This window comes from Alternaria metachromatica, assembly GCF_023757995.1.
Source record: "Alternaria metachromatica strain BMP 0045 chromosome Unknown scaffold_9, whole genome shotgun sequence".
Lineage (NCBI taxonomy): Eukaryota > Fungi > Ascomycota > Dothideomycetes > Pleosporales > Pleosporaceae > Alternaria > Alternaria metachromatica.
The window spans coordinates 711,633-730,311 of NW_026055500.1; the positions used below are offsets into that span (position 1 = coordinate 711,633).

At 52.5% G+C, this 18,679-nt stretch overlaps 6 protein-coding genes across 6 annotated transcripts; 2 read left to right on the forward strand and 4 right to left on the reverse strand.

The window, feature by feature from the left end:
- Positions 1-1,076: 1,076 nt before the first annotated feature.
- Positions 1,077-6,062, reverse strand: J4E83_005042 (uncharacterized protein; the record flags this gene model as incomplete). Its single annotated transcript, XM_049331964.1, has 1 exon — positions 1,077-6,062. The coding sequence occupies one exon, from the start codon at positions 6,060-6,062 to the stop codon at positions 1,077-1,079; it is 4,986 nt and encodes a 1,661-aa protein (XP_049189059.1).
- A 570-nt stretch (positions 6,063-6,632) lies between these two features.
- On the reverse strand, positions 6,633-7,725 carry J4E83_005043 (uncharacterized protein; the record flags this gene model as incomplete). The annotated part of the gene is made up of 2 exons (XM_049331965.1): positions 6,633-7,407; positions 7,454-7,725. 2 exons carry the CDS (start codon positions 7,723-7,725, stop codon positions 6,633-6,635), a joined length of 1,047 nt encoding a protein of 348 aa, XP_049189060.1.
- Positions 7,726-8,862: 1,137 nt separating this feature from the next.
- Positions 8,863-10,605, forward strand: J4E83_005044 (uncharacterized protein; the record flags this gene model as incomplete). Its single annotated transcript, XM_049331966.1, has 3 exons — positions 8,863-9,289; positions 9,781-9,871; positions 9,945-10,605. 3 exons carry the CDS (start codon positions 8,863-8,865, stop codon positions 10,603-10,605), a joined length of 1,179 nt encoding a protein of 392 aa, XP_049189061.1.
- Positions 10,606-10,775: 170 nt separating this feature from the next.
- On the reverse strand, positions 10,776-11,217 carry J4E83_005045 (uncharacterized protein; the record flags this gene model as incomplete). The annotated part of the gene is made up of 2 exons (XM_049331967.1): positions 10,776-11,140; positions 11,193-11,217. The coding sequence occupies 2 exons, from the start codon at positions 11,215-11,217 to the stop codon at positions 10,776-10,778; spliced, it is 390 nt and encodes a 129-aa protein (XP_049189062.1).
- A 342-nt stretch (positions 11,218-11,559) lies between these two features.
- Positions 11,560-13,704, forward strand: J4E83_005046 (uncharacterized protein; the record flags this gene model as incomplete). Its single annotated transcript, XM_049331968.1, has 1 exon — positions 11,560-13,704. One exon carries the CDS (start codon positions 11,560-11,562, stop codon positions 13,702-13,704), a length of 2,145 nt encoding a protein of 714 aa, XP_049189063.1.
- A 1,005-nt stretch (positions 13,705-14,709) lies between these two features.
- J4E83_005047 (uncharacterized protein) lies at positions 14,710-17,386 on the reverse strand (the record flags this gene model as incomplete). The annotated part of the gene is made up of 7 exons (XM_049331969.1): positions 14,710-15,380; positions 15,437-15,788; positions 15,882-15,895; positions 15,961-16,109; positions 16,219-16,364; positions 16,421-17,218; positions 17,291-17,386. 7 exons carry the CDS (start codon positions 17,384-17,386, stop codon positions 14,710-14,712), a joined length of 2,226 nt encoding a protein of 741 aa, XP_049189064.1.
- Between the last annotated feature and the right edge of the window lie 1,293 nt (positions 17,387-18,679).

Genomic DNA, 18,679 nt, shown 5'->3' on the forward strand with positions numbered 1-18,679 from the left:
GTGGAAAACTTGGAAACGATGTAAAAGTGAAATGAGGAGTCAATCCCGACTTTACCTTTCTCATTGTTTGGTGATAGACCACACTCCAGACCTGCCTCACAGACCACGCATCCCTCAACTTTCCCATTAGCGGGGGCCATTGCCACGTTTCGCATACCCCGCATGCAACGGATCCAGCCGCCATGAAGCTGTAAGCGAAGTTCAATCTCTCCCAGACCCATATCGCACCGGACCAGCCAATGAGTGCATCGACCATAAGGTGATAGGGGCGGGCTTCCGATGGCAGCCACACCTCCGCAGCTGAACCCCATCCGAGTAGCACGAGCATGGCCATAGACCGCAAGTACGAAATAATCATCTTATGGACATGTCTGCCCAGAAAGGCCCGTTTCGAAAGACCTTCGTACGGATCGTCAGGAACGCTTTTGACTTGCCAATTCCAACCAATACCACGATGCGACGGAACCATGAGTGAACACACCCGGAGAACTTTCTGCCATGTCAAGCTCATGTCGTCCACGGCTCTTTCGCTCCTAGTGTCGCTGCGCTTCGGGTTTCCAATGTATGCAGGGGCACCGGGCCCTTTCTGTGGAGCCAAAATGGCGAATTCGAGGAACCAGAGAGGCACAGCAATGAAGAACGAGCTGTTGTAATAATCGGCAGAGGGGGTACCGAAGGTATAGCATGGTGACCTAAGGCATAGGTCTAGAATCAGTGGGAATATGCAAATGGCGATCCGACGCCGGCTGGGGAAAAAGAATGGAATGATGGTGAGGACGAATATCAGTGGTTGGTAGAGTGGCGACATGGGCTTGCGGTCGGCGAGCGGTGGCCAAGAGTACCAAAGTGGTGTCATGCTCCCCATCGTTTTCCGAATGTTGACTTCAACAATCTGGAGAGTATTCATTATTGCACTTCGCGGGCTGCAGTGAGAAGGTCAAGCGGGGTTCGCCAAATTGTGAAGTCGCATTGATCAGGCCACCAGTCTTGGACCGCGTCAAAGGATCCGAGCTGACGTAAACCCTGCCTACTAACTAAAGTAAGCACAATTGCTATGCTCCATTTCCTGGGTAAGGTTAGGGCAGAAAGCTCTCCTTGATTTCCCATCCTCTTCTTCGGACACCCTCATTCTCAGATGCCTTCCACGTTTCCAACATCAGTTTTAACTTATGCCTCGTCTCTCTCTTCACGATAGCTCGGTCCTCCTTCAATTCGTCTCCGACATGTTGGACTAGCGCCCAGGCAACTTCGACCTTCAACAAGTCCGGTGCTGTCAACCAGCTCAACCTCGTCTTACGAATGTCGCCTACGTAGGTGGCCGTCAAGATGCGATTGTTCATGAGAGCATCATGCAACAGATCGTGTTTCTTGTAGGTGTATAGGCTTGTGCCAAATCGCTTTTCTCCTCTTCCGCTATTCTTGGAAGATACGATGTCAGTGCCAAGGTAGTCAATCAGTTCGCGAAGGGCTTGATGGTACACTGGCCGGCTACTTATATCATCGATGATCGCCTCTAGTTGACCCGCGAAGTGCGTACATGCTTTCTCGCGGACCTCTTCTCCTTCATCGTGTGACGGCCATGGATAATCGAGCAGGAGAAGACGCCAGGAAAAGGTATCAGGGAGAACCGAAGGTTGACGGGCAGGGTCGCGCTCCCATCGTTGGTTGCGCAAATTGTTTACGTAGGACAGCATCGCCATCAGGATCGGTCTGCCGTGTCGTAACCACCAAGACTTTGCGAGATAACTGCCACTTATTATTCTATTGCAGAAGCCTTTAGTGAGATTGGTGTATGTTGGCGAGTCGTTCCAAACTAACGCCGTGAAAAGGTTGAGATATTGCTCCTGGATGAGTTTGGGTGTAAGAACCGTATCGTTGGAAGAATCTTCTGCGTACTCTAAAAGTTCGAGGAAGTTCGCAGACGGGCGAATGCTCCAGAGACTACGGTCTAGTGCAAATAGTCGTATCCATGTTTGGACTTCAGGAAGTGAAGCTAGCGCAGGATCAGCGACAAGCCGTTGATTCATGGCTCGCAAAGATGCCGGAGGTCCGATGATAAAGCACAGATATTCCACATATTCTTCCAGTATAGTACGCGGAACATGAGCTGGCTTGTCGTTGTTCTCGTTTAGTAGCAGCCTGTTCACGTACGGGTCTCGCGGGATGGATGGGATGCGAACGTCCATTAGCAGCGCATCTTCAAGCCCGTACTTTCGGAGAAACAATGCTACCCATCTCGTTGTCTGCTCTCTCAGAGTCTGCAGTACCGGCATCAAGACTCGGTCTACGAATTGCTGGAACTCGACCGTATTGTTCTTCTTGTTACAGAAATATTGGATCAAAGTCACCAGAACCGGTGATTCTGACCCATCCTCGAGCGAGATACCGGCCTGGATCTCGGGAAGCGCAAGGTCCTGTTCGTACTGCAGCCACTGCGTTTCGTCCAGCGGCTGTCTTTCGTTCAAAGATCCAGCTATTGGTATGAACAACTCCAGGAGAGTAAGTACTGCGCGAGACTGGTCTCGAGACCCACTCTCAAGCAGTACTAGGAGGCTCTTGACGATGTTGAGCCGGACGTCAACATGTGTGTTCATTCTGGAAAGTGTCGATAGCACTGAGAGTGCATAGTCTGTTCCATTCAAGTCAAGGTCCTGGAAAAGCTGAACCAACATCTTAATCGTAGTGACTTTTACGTGCGGCTCGCTAGTAAGCGGCGCAACATTGCTGTCGGCTGAACTTTCTTTATTAGTTTTCTTGGCCTGTACCATGCTGATAATCTCGTCGGAAAGAGATTGGATGCAGGATCTGGCCTGCGAGGCCGGAAGTCTTCGGAGGAAACTCGGTTTTAGTAGGATCCGATGCCACGAGCTCGACTTTGGTCTGTCCAGGATCGTACGGACAGCAGACTGCATGGCCAAGCCAGGTCTATCACTTTCGCCTAGCCGAGCAATGAGCTGCATAGCGATCTCATGCAGAGCCGTATGACTGTCGGTTTCCTCAACTGTGTCTGCATGATTAAGGGCTTTGACGAGGTTTCGTGAGAGTTGTGCTAGCAATGTGGGAGGTACCGTATCGAGATGACCACGTATGTTTCTGGAAGCAGAGAACTGATTCGGCTCATCCGAAGTGAGGAACTCTTCGTCCAAGTATAGAGCCGGGTATCGTGTGTCCTTTTCCGAAGGGAATGGGGTCGCTAGTAGGCGGTCGCTGTTGACAAATTTGGCGTCGAGATACAGCAGAGCCGATAATACGCCACCTTCACCGATATCGCGTGATGAGTTCCAGATAAGCCTAGCGTCCTCTTCGTAGGCAGGAACTTTGACTGGTGCTGCAACAATCGGAAAGTTCACACGGCTCCTTGAAGTCATGAGTCTCGATACGCCAACGGAGAAGTCCACATAGGTCGGTGCATCAAGTTCCCGCTCGGCAAAGTCCGGTCTTGACGCGAAAGGGTTCCATTCACATGGCTCGCCCGAACCGTCATCCTCAGGTATAACTGGCCAAGGCCTCTGTATAGTTCTCATCACACCCTCAGGTGGCCATTCTTCCAAATTGTCTGGTTTGTTGTCGCTCCAAAAGCGTATTGCTTCCTCCTCTGTCATCCTGTCCGAACTTAGAGGGCCGATCGCATACTGCCACGCCTTCCTGATACGAGCTTTTCTCTCTAGCCTGTCACATGCTTTGGATATGTAAAGCTGTAGGTCATACTCGTAACTGTCTACGAACAGCCCGATGGTCTTCTGGAAATCTTTGTCCAGTGAAACGGGTTGGAGAGCAGTCTTCGGATCTGGGAAGATGGCTTGCTGGGTACGCGATGCAATGTAAGGCGCATAGTTGCTGTTGAGATGCTTCCCGTTCAGAATCCACGGTGCAGTCAGGTATTGTATCGGAAGTCCTCGTGGGAAGGGCTCAGGAAGCGCTAGTGTAGCAGGGTGGTCTAGTGGCCGTAGCTTGGACCAAAGCTCGTCTCTCGCTCGTGCGAGGGTGTCCAAAAATACGTAGGTCGAGACATCGGAGCTTTCAAGCTCAATCTCGAAGAATTTGTTCCAAGCAATGATGCCGTGGGGATGATTCGCCTCCAGTCTCGCGTATTCTTCTCTTTGCGCCTTTTCTTCGACCGCAATGAGCATTGGAATCGTGACCTGCCAAATGCAGGCATGTATACCGTGGTCAGGGGCCCTGAGTTGCTTCTTGACCTGTGGCGTGAGGTCCATCCGTAGTTTGATAACGTCGTAAAATAGCCCGAAGACGCCATCCCAATCATACAAATTGAAAGAGGGTTCTTTAAGGGCTTCGCATGCTGTGTCGAACATTCCTTGCAAGATCTTGTTCGCCATTGCGACTCGGTGTTGTAGCACAGTCAGGCTTGGCAACCCGTTGACCGACTCAGGAATACCTGATAGTAGACGTGTAGCTTCATCGGGAAATGATTTGGGATAGATCTCCCGCATCACGAGCGGATCTCGCAAGAAACGTTTGGTCCATTCCAGCGTATCTTTCAGCATGTCGAGAGATCCACTGGCAATAGCAGCAAACAGTGCTGACTTGGCAAAGAATGCACGTTTTTCCGGTTGAGATGCAGCAGCGGCCTTCTTCTTGCGCGCATCGATGTAGCCACAGGCCAGTGTCTTGGCGTCTTCTTCCTTGTTGTTCAAGCTTAGTAACCAGATGTGGAATATATCTGGGTCACCACTTTGACCTTGAAGTTCATAAGTTGGTGTTTGGCTGAAGATAGAGCAATTTCGATCAAGGTCGATCAAATCAACATCTCCTCTTGCTTCCCGCAAACGAGTGAACAGTAGCAAAGCGTCGGCAGGGGACAGGTTTGCGAAAAAGCTGTGGTGAATCGGGCCCTTGGTCTTCTTCAGATCCGCATCGCTATCAAGGTCAAGCGAGGTTGACTCGTGGTAGCAAAGTCTCAGGAGTGGATAGCATCGCTTTGCTGGAACTCCTGCGAAAACATTATACCAGTGTCCGATGTTGGTCTTGCTGGCGGTACCGAACACCGGATGAGAACAGAGCCTCCGCAGTTGCTGTTCGAACAAACTTGGCTGTTGTGACCAGCAATAGGCGACCTGCTGGAGAAAGTCACCCTTGATGCCAGTGATGTGACATCCTGTGCTGGGATGGGCCTCCAAGTACCGCATCGTGAGATCGACGATCTGTTGTATCATGTCCCAATTTGCGCGGTTCTTAATGGCACGTTTCATAAGAGGGTTGACGAGTTGATCGATGAATGTCTCGTCCTCCACTACCGAATGCGCTGAATTACTCAGGGTTTCCAGGAGTCTCAAGGAGAACTCCATAGACTTGGAGAAGCCCTTTGTGGTCGATTTACCTGGCGGGTGGTGATGCAGTAGCTCTGTAGATACCGTGATGTTGTCGTTGGGTGGTTGTTCCGCGCTCGCCGCTTGGAGGAGCTCTTCTTGCATACACTCCGGATAGTACTTGACGAGATCCTTAGTTCGTGCATCTTTCCAAGTTCCTTTCGACCCGCTTGCGATGGCCTCTTCCACCAGCTCCTTCGAACACGCAGGGATGATGAGTCGGTAGAACCTTCCGAGTGCGCGTTGGTCTTTCGTCTTATGCGGCGCATCAGGAAAGCGATCAGGGTGCAGCGCTTTGAAGAGTTCGGTGAAGAGCTGTCGTTTCGCATCCACCTCAGCCCCTCTACCAGAACGACCAATTGCGGTACAGGCAGCTTTGACTTCAATCACCGAGAGGTCTGCAAAGATGTCAAGCAACCCAGCAATTCCCCCAAGACCATCCCATGTCTCTCTCCATCGCGGAGAACAAAGTCCCTTGCGCAGAAACTTGATGCCGAACTTGCGGACAAGTACGGAGTTATCTTGAATGAGCGCCTCGCGTGTAGCGAGAGGCGACTGTGCTACACCGAGCCATGGTGCGAAGGCGAGCGGCGATACCGAGCCTCTCTCAACAGCTAGGAGAAGCTGTGTCGTGATCTCCTGAATTGGCGCATCGTTCAGTATATGGCGGTAGTAGTCTCGAAGCTCAGCGAGTTTGGAAGACCGAATGCGACGCGTGTCGAGATCCCTGGTCATGTTGTGCGGAGCCGAGGTAGATTCCGCGTTGCACCTCAGCTTTCAGTCGCGACAGTAACGGCATTGATATAGCCTCCAGAACTTCAGGCATGATGCACGTGAATAGTAGCACAGGCAGACATGGCCACATAGGGGAAAGTCGATGATCAGGCGGGCCGCGGAGTGGGGCTCGTCGTGTGTTAGAAGGGCTGAAAGGCCAGCGACGCGTCTATGACGTCAGCCTACCTAGGTATCCTCTTGAGGTGGTGACAACTCCCACTGCGCTGCGCCCTCCGATATCACCGATGTGATCACCGCCCTGCTCGGTCCTCAGCCCTACAGCCCTTATACTCGAGATGCACACCGTTATAAGGCTGCGCATTCGCAGCCCTCTGGTGCAACAATGGGTTCGTTGACGCTCATCTCAAGTGAATGTACGCCTAGGTACGCGATGATAAGCGGAATTAGGAGTTTCGCATTTGGAAGCATCTGGTGCTATCTATACGACTCTAAGGTCTCAATCAATCAGTTGAGAAGGAACCCTGGAGCTGCAAACCTCTTTCGCGTTGGCCAGTAGAGCATGTGATGCCTTCAGGCTTTGACAGCTCCCACACCATCATTGTCTCTTTGGACGAGTTCGAAAGTTTCATAGCCGTTATTCTCCCAGAATGGTCTCTCTGCCTTCCGACCACCACCAGTTATGGATGCAGTAAGTCCGCACGGATCTATAAAGGTCATAAACCACGGCATATCGTCCTTCCAACCTGGACCTTCCAGCTCGGTCTGCCCATCCTGAGCCAGGTAGATGTGATAATCCTCCGGTAGGTAGCGACGCGGATGGCGATAGTTCCACAGCACCATATTTACGAGCATGAAGCTTGCGTCGAAAACCCAGAAGAACCATTCGTATCGAACGATTGGCGAGAGACTCATGGGATCCCAGTCTTTTGACGGATTTGTTGGTACGCGGCTGATGCCGAAATGCTCGACGCAGCGGTAGATTGTGCGAATGAGGATGAGGCCCTGACTGATGTACAGTGTGATGAGAGGACCCTGTACTTTCCCTGATTTGATGCCTCCTTTGATGCATCGCCTGTGGAAGACGCCAGCGATTATGCAAAAGAGGAGGATGACACCGATTTGTAAGATCAGCGATGTCTTCATGAGGATATGTCCGGTGTCGGCATAGACCTCAAGTATGTTTGGGTTCGCTAGCCAGGAGACGCCGATCGCGTTCAAAACTTCAACGATGCTGGATATTGCGCCAAACGTCGTAAGGGTACGGCCGGGATGCAGAGGCGAGTGGTATGGTACGTAGTAGAGTATTCGACCAAGCACATGGTAGTTGGCCAACTCAAGGATGGGGCTGGTGATTTGTTAGCCACCTCAAAAGAGAAGGGCGAGCTACTTACGGTGCACATAATATGAGGATAGAGCTCGCGACGTATGCTCCGATGTTTTCGTAATTAAAGGCCCCATAGGAACGTACGACAAAGCCAGCTGTGAACAGTAGACCGCAGAAGGGGTGGAGACCGGTGACTTTCCAGGCCTTGTACTTGAAGCATTGCCAAACATGCGCAAGGGTAGCGATTGCGAACCACACGGCGAACACAGGAGGGGCCCATTTAATAGGCTGATATAGGTAGACACTTCCGGGAACGATCTCGCCGTCTGAGGGAGCCATGGTAGATTTTATTTAACGGGGTAAATGAAGAGCATGAGAAGTGACATGCGCATCCAAGTATTTAAACTGGAGCGACTGCAATTTGATCTTCGAATGATCGTTGCTGACTCCAAGGGCAAGAGAAGAGCAATCGGCATGTCCAATAGGATTACTACAGGCTTGTCCTGACACAGCACTATTGATGGCCAAGCCTTCGATACAATTGCACAGTTAAGTACTCCTCCCGTATACCACTTGCATGCTCTCGATCCAATCAGCTTGGCTCAAGAAACGCAACTTTGGAAGGCAGAACGATTCCATCGCTGTCGCGTCTCAAGCTCGGAGCACGGCAAAGTAGCATACCTCACAACATTTGGATGTTGGCAGGTAGCAGCACATGCAAGAACACAGCGAAGAATGTGCCGGATAGCAGAACGAGATCTTGATGACCATATTTACTAAAGCTTTATCGTGGTGGCCGTTTGTGAGGCGCACCTGCCAATCGAGCTTCACACTAGCTTTCGGCTGTCAAATGACGCAACTGCCGCTCGGGCAGGAACGCGTCGCCCGCGCGCGCCTTCTTCATGAACAGCCACATCACGCTAGGCAGGCTGCTAAATGCGCATGTATACATGCTTCGAAACTTTCTTCAGTCGCTCACAACCTGCACTTTTCGGTTGCGATTTTCAGCACAAGACATGTCGATTCGGCACCTCCGAATACGAAGACACTCGGGTCTCAGGCCCCCAGCGGAAAAGCACATAAGCTTCCTCGCTGGACTAGACCCAATACAGCAGTAAAGCTGGCCAAGACGGACTTGATAACCAGCTGAACTCATCACCACCAGCCACCTATGATAGTCAGACAAGCCCTCTATGGTAATAAAGCTGCAGAAATGCACGCCTTTATGAGGCCACCAAAGCCGCTGCCATTGCCGCCTTCTTTGCGGGTACCTTCAGGTTAATCTCTATCTACCCGCATTCACAAGCGATCATGGCCGAAACGGGAGAAAAGAGAACAACACGCCAATGCTGGGAGTGTCTTAAACGACGACTAGTATGCGACAAGACGCTGCCGCGCTGCAACAAGTGTCAGAAACGCGGTCGGCAATGCTCGGGCTACGACGACGCGAAGCCGCTCCAGTGGGTTCAGCCAGGGATGGTGACGTCCAAACGAAGAGGAAAGAAAGACGGTAGTCCGCGGAAAAGATCCAGCAACAACACTGCGGCTAAGAGTGAAGTCGACTATGCCTGCGAACCCATAGACTACGAAGCCACCTTGACCGAATGGGTAAAGGACCGGATCGTCAATCCCCAGTATCGGGTGACTGAGCTCCACGTGCTATCCTTCAAGATGATAGCCGTGGCCAAAGAGGCCGCCAGGGTATTCGAGATCGGCGGAAGGGCCAGGATCGAAGAGATCGTGGAGAAAGGCTTGCACGAGGAGGCCGAAAGCTTATTGCGCTCGGGTCGTGATCCACTCCAGCGACTGAAGCGCCTACTCGCGTTCCTGAGCATGCAAGATGTACCACTCTATGATGATCTCATGGACGAGACATCGGAAGTGGTGCAAGCTGTTCAGTACTGTGAGTGACTCCTTTCCTCAGTATGGAACATGGATCTAGCTTTAGAGCGACATGTTTGGCCGATGGCTAACGCTACCAGACAACGTACGGATACACCCACAATACAAGGCATCCCAAGAACTGGCACCCAACCCCGCCCTCGTACTCTTTCCCCCACAAGTCTTGCATTTGCTTACGCCGTCCATCCATCATGCGTTAGTCTGCCTGTCACTCAACCACTTCATCCACAGTCTACCACTAGGCGCAGGCCATACGGCGGTGATAGCGCGGACAAAAGTATACCAACATCGCGGGGCAGCTTTGCGAGCATTAAGTCGACATATTGCCCAGGACAAGACACGATGTTCGGACATGACCATCACTACGATTCTCATGTTCATGTGCTTAGAGGTATGCGAGCGCGTCTGGAATGTGAAACTTGGAGTCACGTACTGATTCGTACCTCTAGCTCCAAAATCCCACCTTTGCGGATGGACGTTCACATGTGATAGCCATGAAGCGGATACTTGACCTCAGAGGTGGACCCAAGCAGGTCATGAAGGAAGCCCCGTACCTGATCCCGTCGATGGTGCTCTACCTACTGTATGTCTATTTGACCTTTGGATTGAAAAACTACTCATATGATCAGTATCGTGTCTCTTTCCAACACGTGCAGTCCGTCATGGGACCAAGTCGACATCAGCAACACTGCGGAGGAAATGACAGAAGACATAACCGACATGTACAGTCTCATCTTCCCGTACACGCTCTGTCCGCGAGAGCTCTTCACTGAGATATTGCGGACGAACCAGCTACGCGCAAAAGCATCTGCAGCAATACAGCTGTGTGGTTTCAACCCGGAGCATGCACTCGAAGCTTATGACGTCCTCGGCCGCATCGAGGCCTTCTCAGTCGAGGACTGGGCGCGAGCTGGCACATTTTGCACCGAATGGCTGACTGTTGGTCTGGTGTATAAATCCGCCGTCGCGCTCTACGCCACCTTGTCCCTTTGCTCACTCATGGTCCTCCCGACGACAGCTTCACTGCTCGAGAGTCAAACAGCTTACGGCGATGTCCTGCTCAGCAACCTCGGCACTGCACTCAAGGCCCCGCGTATGGCTAAGTTTATGGTCTGGCCGCTCATCGTCGCGGGTGTAGAAGCTATGCATCGCGGGGAAGGGACGCGCAACTGGATCGAAGCGGGCTTGGAGGATCTGAGTAGGACGCTGGGGACGAGTTGCCCACTCAAAGTATGTTCGGTGCTGAAGAGATACTGGAAGGGCGGGGTTGCCGGGTGGGACGAGTGCTTCGATCAATCGTATGTGTTTGCAATCTAGAGAGCGAGCTAGTCAAGGAGGGGTTGCAGTTGTTCGTGTCATCATACCCAGAGGTTCGTGATATATCGCTAGTATGCGTAATGTACAGGCTTGCTATACAGAGGGGAGATGGGGTCCCCGTTCGTGATACCCAAACGCCAATCTATGCTGTCGTGTGCCGCGGACCCTCGCTACCGGTCCAGGCCCTTGTTCTCTGGATCCTCATCGCCCTTGGTCTCCTTGACGTCTTTGTACGGCCGCCCCGCGTAGAGCATGTATCCCTTCTCCTCCATGGTGCCCGCCTTCTCGTCCGCCTCGGAACGGCCCTGGCCAAATGCGCCTGTCTCGAGTTGGCCGGGGACGGCAATGGGCCGGTTGCCGCGGAAGCGCTTGCGCATGTCAATCATGCCCTTTTTGCATTCGGCGTAGCCCTTTTGCAGCTGCTGGCACTGGGTGGGGAGGGTGTATTTGAGGGGTGGGCGCAGACATTCGCCGGGCGTGTGTCGGTCGACCATGATGCAGTCGCTATTTTGGAGGCAGAATGCCAGCGCAGCGCCTAGCCACTCCGGTTAGCCGAGGCATCGCACAAGATATTAAACAAGCCATACGGATGTCTTTGCAGGACTGCGGCATGGTGGCAGGTGGTCGCGTGTGGCTACCAGCGCATTCAACAATGCATGTGTGGAGTGATGCGGTGGAGCTAACATTTCACAGCCGTCGGCGAAACGTCGCGCTAACCTCCGGGGCTAGGATGCGTTGTCACATGTCAGGGATGGCTGCTTCCGTCTGGAACGTCATTCAGACTCTATCCTGCAAGACCTCACCGTAACTCAAGAGGGGCTGGAGCGCGAGCTGTGAACTTTCAGAGGCCCGCGCGTACAGAGGGGCGATGCGTTGTCGCGCTGCCATTTTGTCTCTGCTTTAATTGCTTCTGTGCCCTGCCCGTCTACACACGCCCGAGGGCACCTGGGCAGCATGGCGCTCCATATACCCTTCCTGTCGCGCCTCCACATCCGCGAGTACATCGCCCTGTTTCTCTCCATCTGCCTCATCGGCCTCGAGTCCTTCATTGCCGTCATCACGCTTGCCCTCCCTACGCCGATTATCAACTTCTGCTACCGCCTCACGCGCCGCCTGTTCAACCACCTCTCGTCGCCCTCGTCCAAGCGCTCGCGCCAGAAGAAGAAGGGCGTGTGGAGCTCCATCGCCAATGCCTCCGACTTTACCGAGCTCTGCGACCTCTACGGCTACTACTGCGAGGAACACATTGTGCAGACGGGCGATGGCTATCTCCTGGGTCTGCACCGGCTGGGCTGGCGACAGGGCGAGGAAAACGTGCGCGTCAACAGCGGAGACAGGGCCAAGGGCGTCAAGAAGAAGGTCGTCTACCTCCACCACGGTCTCATGATGAACAGCGAGGTCTGGGTCTGCTTGACCGACAAAGAGCGATGCTTGCCATTCGAGCTCGTCGAGCGCGGATACGACGTCTGGCTCGGCAACAACCGAGGGAACAAGTACTCCAAGAAGAGCGTCCACACGCCCCCTACCTCGAGCAGCTTCTGGAACTTCAGCATGGACCAGTTCGCCTTCCACGACATCCCTGACTCCATCGCCTACATCCTCGAGACTACGCACCAGCCCTCTCTGTCGTATATTGGCTTTTCGCAAGGAACCGCGCAGGCTTTCGCGACCTTGTCCATCCACCCCACACTGAACGAGAAAGTTGATGTCTTCATTGCGCTAGCCCCAGCCATGTCTCCCAAGGGTGTTGCGTCTGGCATTGTCGACGCCTTTGTCAAAGCCTCTCCGGATATTCTCTACTTGGCGTTCGGACGAAAGACCATTCTCCCGTCGGCAACCATGTGGCAATCCATCCTATATCCTCCCATCTTCGTCCGATTCATCGACACATCCCTGCGCTTCCTTTTCAACTGGTCCGCTGTCAACATCCTACCCGAGCAAAAGCTCGCAGCATACCCCCATCTTTACTCATACACGTCGACTAAGAGCGTGGTACACTGGTTCCAGATCATTCGGAATGGCACGTTCCAAATGTACGACGATGAAGCGCCGAATCCAATCACATCCAATCGATCCAAGTACTACAAGGTTGCCAAGTTCCCAACGAAGAACATCAAGACGCCCATCGTGCTTGTTTACGGCGGCTCGGACAGCTTAGTCGACATCAAGGTCATGCTCAAGGAGCTCCCAGCTCATACTATCGCCAAAGAAATCCCTCACTACGAGCACCTGGACTTCCTGTGGGCGGAATCGGTTCACACACTCGTCTTCCCGCACGTCTTTGAAGCGTTGGACAAATTCGCAGGCTCAGAAGCAGCAGCTCTAGAGAGTCAGAAGCAACGACGCTTACGATCGCCGGGCCGGTACCAAGGTCTCCTACCAGAGTCCAGCAAACTACCCGGGTTAGACGGCGACGAAGACGACGACGATGCGGGAGATGAGAGTGCGACAGCTCCGGTAGCGCTACGGACAAGAAAAGTTTCTCAACACTCGCGTGCGCCGAGCTCCATCGATGGCACGACAATAGCAGAAAGGCCATTGTCACTAGCCAGTCCCTTCCAAGCGTCTCAAACGCCACGACCTCCCACTCACCGAAGGACCCAAACCGAAGAGAAGCCCTCGCCTTCCCGCAACAGAATCATGTCACCACCACCCTCGCACAGGATATCAACCATATCCTCGCCACCCCCGTCAACAAACAGGATGTCAACCATATCCTTCAGCTCACCAGGTGCGTCAGTCGGCGACTCTCAAATGACAGAAAAAACCTCGACGTCTCGGCCCGAAGGATGGTGGTCCTCTGACGAAGTCGCTGGTACAGATCCGTCTCAAACTACCACACCCGCTAACCACACGCCCGCCAGGAGGTCCAGTTTCGACAGCCAGCAGAGCACGAAGAGTATGGCGGGCAAATTCGGAGCCAATGGTATCACTCTTGGGGCGGGCAAAGCCGTCAGCGGAGTCACCATCACACAAGGAGAAGGATTCGGCGAGGGGAGTGGGTCTCACAAGGATAAAAACGATCGGGAAAGATTACTGGAGGCGGATCGGAAACAGCGGAGGAACGTCTTGAAGAAGAGGCAGCCGTCTAGTGGTTGATCTGATCTGACGAAGTAACGATAGACTTTGCATAAGACTGTTACGATTATGTTGGTAGGCTGTAAATTGGAATCTAGCGTATCTTGTGGCTACTCCACGCCAGCACCATTGTCCTTTACAATATTTTACATGGTGTGACCATCTTCATACATGCGAGCAACGAAACAACGCATAAGACTGCCTGGAAGGATTCCATCTCACCACACCCTCCCCACATTCAGGCGCAATCCCGCTAGTATGATTGGTCACGGGACTCTGTTCCGCAATACGAGACGCATAGCCAAAACCTCATCTTGACTTCAATCTTACCTAAGCCCTGCATTCTCAATAAACGTATATTTGCGTAGCCTTCCTTAATCTACAGACTATGGTACCCGAGTCGTTGCTATCACCATCCATCACCATTCTCGCACTTCACCCGTGCCCGAGACTACCGACAACCATTTCTCCCCACGTTATATCGCCATAACAAGCATGGCGTGGATATGGCATGGCGCTATAGCCATGTATCAGACGCTAGCTCGCTTCTTGTCGTCTGGGCCCTCTGCTGGAAAGGTAAGGATGTTGTTGGCTTGTGGCATGTAGAATACTCATAGAAGATATTCAAGGAGAACTACGATCCCGCTTACAGAGCCTTTGTCTTCTACAAGACTATGTCGCCTAATGAGGTAAGTGATGTTGTGGCTCGCTGAGGAGTTAGCGAAACCCGCTGATCTAAAGTTGCGAACTTAGTCCGTGTCGAGTTTTGGAAGACCGTCTATGGAGAGTGTTGTGGATTGAAATTGGGAGTTTGTCGCGAAAGCTTTTGTCTTAATTGGGCATGCATCAAAACTTTGGGACCACACGGTGAGCTGGCTGCGAGGGAGGAATGGGGTTTCTATATATGCTACCCATGTTGGTGTATACTTCGTGAATTCGTTGACGCGTATTCAGATATCTATGTTCGCGGTAAAGCTGTTTGAACCTGCCATTACGCCACCAATCCATCCCCCTCCCCTCTCACTATTAGCCAGACGGCTGCCCGGAAGACCCTTGTTCATCCTGCTGCTCCGTGAGATCGCTCATTTGCATCTGTTGATGCATCTGTTGCTGCATTTGCTGTTGCATGAGTTGCTGCTGTGACATATTCATCTCAGAGGGATACAAGCCCAGGTTGCTCAAGGGCGCCGACTGCCACCACAGTTGCTGCATGTCGATAAGAGGGACGCCTTGATCAAAGCTTGTCATGAAGGGGTTTCCAAAAGCGAAAGACGTTGGTTGTTGAGCCGGCATAGGGTATGAAAGTAGCGGATCCATGAAGTGGGCCTCGGACAACGGTGGTGGGAAATTTGGTGGCAATTCTTGTGAGTAGCCAGCAGCACCTGTTGCATCCCATGAGGTTGACTGCGACGTGAACGTAGAAGGGCGGGCGGAGCGTGCAGGCTGTGCGGGTTGAGACGTCCACTCGGTATCGTCGGCAATTAGCTCCTTGACTTGCTCCCGAAGTGCCGGCGCGCATGTGTTGAGAATCTTGTAAACGACATCATGAGCCCGAGCAGCGACTGGGTCGTTGGCTTTCATGGCTCGAAGCCAGCGTATCATCTTCTTGATACAGCCCATGATGTCCTCTCTCTCATCCTTCAGGTGCTTCCCTTCGTAGGCCATTTCCAGTAGCAGCACGGCTAGTGATTGCATGACTGTTGTGAAGAACGTCAGTACTTGTCAGAATCTTTTTGTGCCATGATAGTCGTACCAAGATGAACCACGTCCCACCACGGTCCTTGTGAGTAGATGAAATGCGTGTCAGGCTTCTCGGGGAACAGCATCGTCATACTTCGAGCTGCGTCGACACATGTCTCCGCCGACTTACTGTTGAAGTTCATGGACTTCTCACTCTCCGTTGATATCCTTCGCTCGATCCGACAGAGACAAGGTCGGGTAATAAGGACCTTTGTACTCCAGTAGTAAATTCGGAGCAGAAAGCGTTCGCGATTAAGTTCAGGTCGTCGGTTCCAGTCACTTGGGCGGATATCCTCAGGTGGCAAGGCCTCCTTGACCCAGTCCTCCAATTCTTTGAGCAGCTCCGTGATCTTCGTCTGTACGTACTGTAGATATGACAGTCAGTAGAATGTCACGTACAAATTAAAGAATCGTTTTCCGGCAACTAAAAGATCGAAGTAAAAAGATGGAACACATACCTCCCAGGATTGGACTGCAGTCCGGGGTGAGTAGAGGCTGAAAAGAACCTTCTGAGAGATGATAGTCAATGTGACATACGTATGCAGATAGTGGCTTCCATCTGTATGCCGTTGGCCAGAGTCAGAGGCAGCACTACTTTTAGGAGTCCGAGATGTATTGTAGCTTGTTTTAATGCGAGACGGCTGTGGTGCTGCAGTTGCGTCTCGATCTGGAGATTCGGGTTCGGACTGTGGCAATGTTACAGTGCAATCCTCGTTTCCGATGACCGGAGGCCGACCAGTGATGGATGAAACGAGGCACTCGATTGAGTGCAAACACCACCAAGTCTTCACTAACGGCTCTCTCTTAGAGTCATTCATCGAATCGTCCTCGTTGCGCAAGTGTAGACCAAGTGCCAAGGCAAGTCTGACGGAGAGCCCGCTCATGATCCATGCTCTACTCACGTGCCCAATGACAAGGAAGTAAAATGCTAACGTTCCCGTCTAGTGTTCAAAGTGTTAGGTATATTCAGGACAAATGAGTGGAGATAGTCACTTACTGCTTGGACCCTGCCCAGACTGGGTGCTGCGAGGAACGATATGGTATCTCTCAGTCCCAAGAGTTGAACAGCTCGTGTCATATATACAAGGTGGTCTCTCTCATCGCCTCGCCACTCGGCACTAATGAGATGAGAGTACTTAGCGCCGATGGCGAAAAGCAGATTCATGGTGGCACGCCAAGGGGGAGGGATTGAGTACGGACGTCCGAATCTGAGAGATTGAATGTAGCGCCGGAATTGGTCCTCGAAGTTAGTAGGCATGAGTGGGAATGTACCGTGTACAGTTCCCATGTAGCAATCAAAGAGCTTCTCAGCAATATCCGGGCCAGGCATCTCGTCCGGGTCTACAGCGATGTCGACCTCAATGTCGTCGCCATCCAGGTAAAAAGTCGCATCCGTGATGTGTTGCATTGAGCCTGGTCTAGCGTTCTGTCTTCGTTCATGCAAAGCTTCGGATCGTTCGTCAATAGCCGCCGAGCTTGCGCCAGGAGGGCCGTATCGCTGCCCATGAGGATCTGAGTTGCCACGCTCTGCTTGACGCTGAACGCTTCGTAACCATTGGACCTCTGAGTTTTGGCCCATGTAGCCGGTCTCTCTCGACTCGCGGGTGCGCATCAAATCTTCGTCAAGGAAGTCGAGGTCCTCGTTGGATCCGACCGATGCAGTTACAAGAGCCTCTCCGTGATTGCCTTCATCGCCGTCCCCTGTCTCTGTTCTCGTCGTAGGTTGCTCGCGTGGCCTTTTCCCCAGAGTCCTGACAGATTGCAGAGAATCCAGGGAAACGAGATCATCTTCTACCTGCAAGACAGGCAAGGTTAGCAATGATCTTGTAACAGTCTCAGGAAAAGAAATCATCGGCGGAATACATACATCGTGTAACGTCTGTTTGATGGCCTTCTTATCTGACTCATCGACGCGGTCCTCGAGTTCTTTGAGAAGGTTGATGAGGTTCTTGTTTAACCTCATAGCCCTATAAAGTCAGTCTATAAGTCGAATATCGGGGGGTTTATCTGAGCATACTCTCCAAGACGATCTCGGCGTGCTGGATCGTACACGCAAACTAAGTTGTTGCGTTCACAGTTGGCGCAACGCGGATGATCACCGGAACACCTGACTTCTGGAGCGGGAATATCAGCATGAACAACTACGAGCGGAGGAATGCGGCTGTTTACTTCGTTTGCGGCACGTTTTGCATGCCCTTGCACTAATTAAAGAAGCGGGTTAGTTCGTAATGTGTTAGTGTAGGGCTAGAGTCACTGACACTCTTTCCTCTTTCTCGTATCTCTCTGGATTCTCGTTACCCTGATGGGGCGGCGGCGGCGCCTTTGAGATCGCGATCTTCCTACCCTGTCCATCACTGGACTGCCCAAGCGGAACTCGCTGCATAGCACAGATCGACGGTGATTGGAAATCAGTACAGGATCGCACTGCCAGTACAGATGCAGCTCGCGCATGAATTTGCTTCCAGGGAAGCGAATTGAGTCACGTGTTGGGTTACGGGCAAGGTTTCCGTAGGCCTGGTCGTTCTGGGAGGAGTGAGGGGAAAACGGGGTCTGCCAGGACGGCCTGAGGCGCGAAGGAGGGTGGTGACCCACGGTAAAGGAAGAGGTACGGGGTTGTGTGGCTTGATGTCACAAATCAAGGCGATAGGAAGGCACGCATATGCGAATTGTAACGAATAGTTGTCTGATGGTCGTGATAGTGGTGGTGCTGGGGAGGAACGCGCCCTTCAGAGGGTTGATAGGCGGTTGTTCACCCACCAATCATGGCCCTCTATGTTAGTCCACTGTCCGAAAAAAGTGTTGTGTTGTGGCTTCAAGTTGAGTGGATATAGTCGGATGCGTTTAGCAGTGGCCCATGATACCTACAGGCCTGCGGCAAATCTTGAACAGGTTTCGCCTCGTCGGGATCGGGATCGAAGGCAGGGCGGCGACTCCCCGCGGAAGTTGCCTGCCAGACCGCATGGCATCCCCAGCTGTCAAGTCCTTGCAGCACGGAAAGAACAAGAAGTAAGAAAATCTATAGCATACACGAGGCTAGAGGAGAATGGCGAACGCCTTTGGGTCGTCGTGCTATTTGAACACACCTAGGAAGCCAACACGCCGTTGAGCCGTACGCGCGATGCAGGTCGCGAACGTCATTCCTAGCAGGGGAGGGGCTCCTACCTCGCTTCTATGCTGTTGAGTGTTCAGATAAACCACTTGCACACATTGAGGCAGCAATGTAAATAGCGGATACTCACATACTTTTGGTTGATGC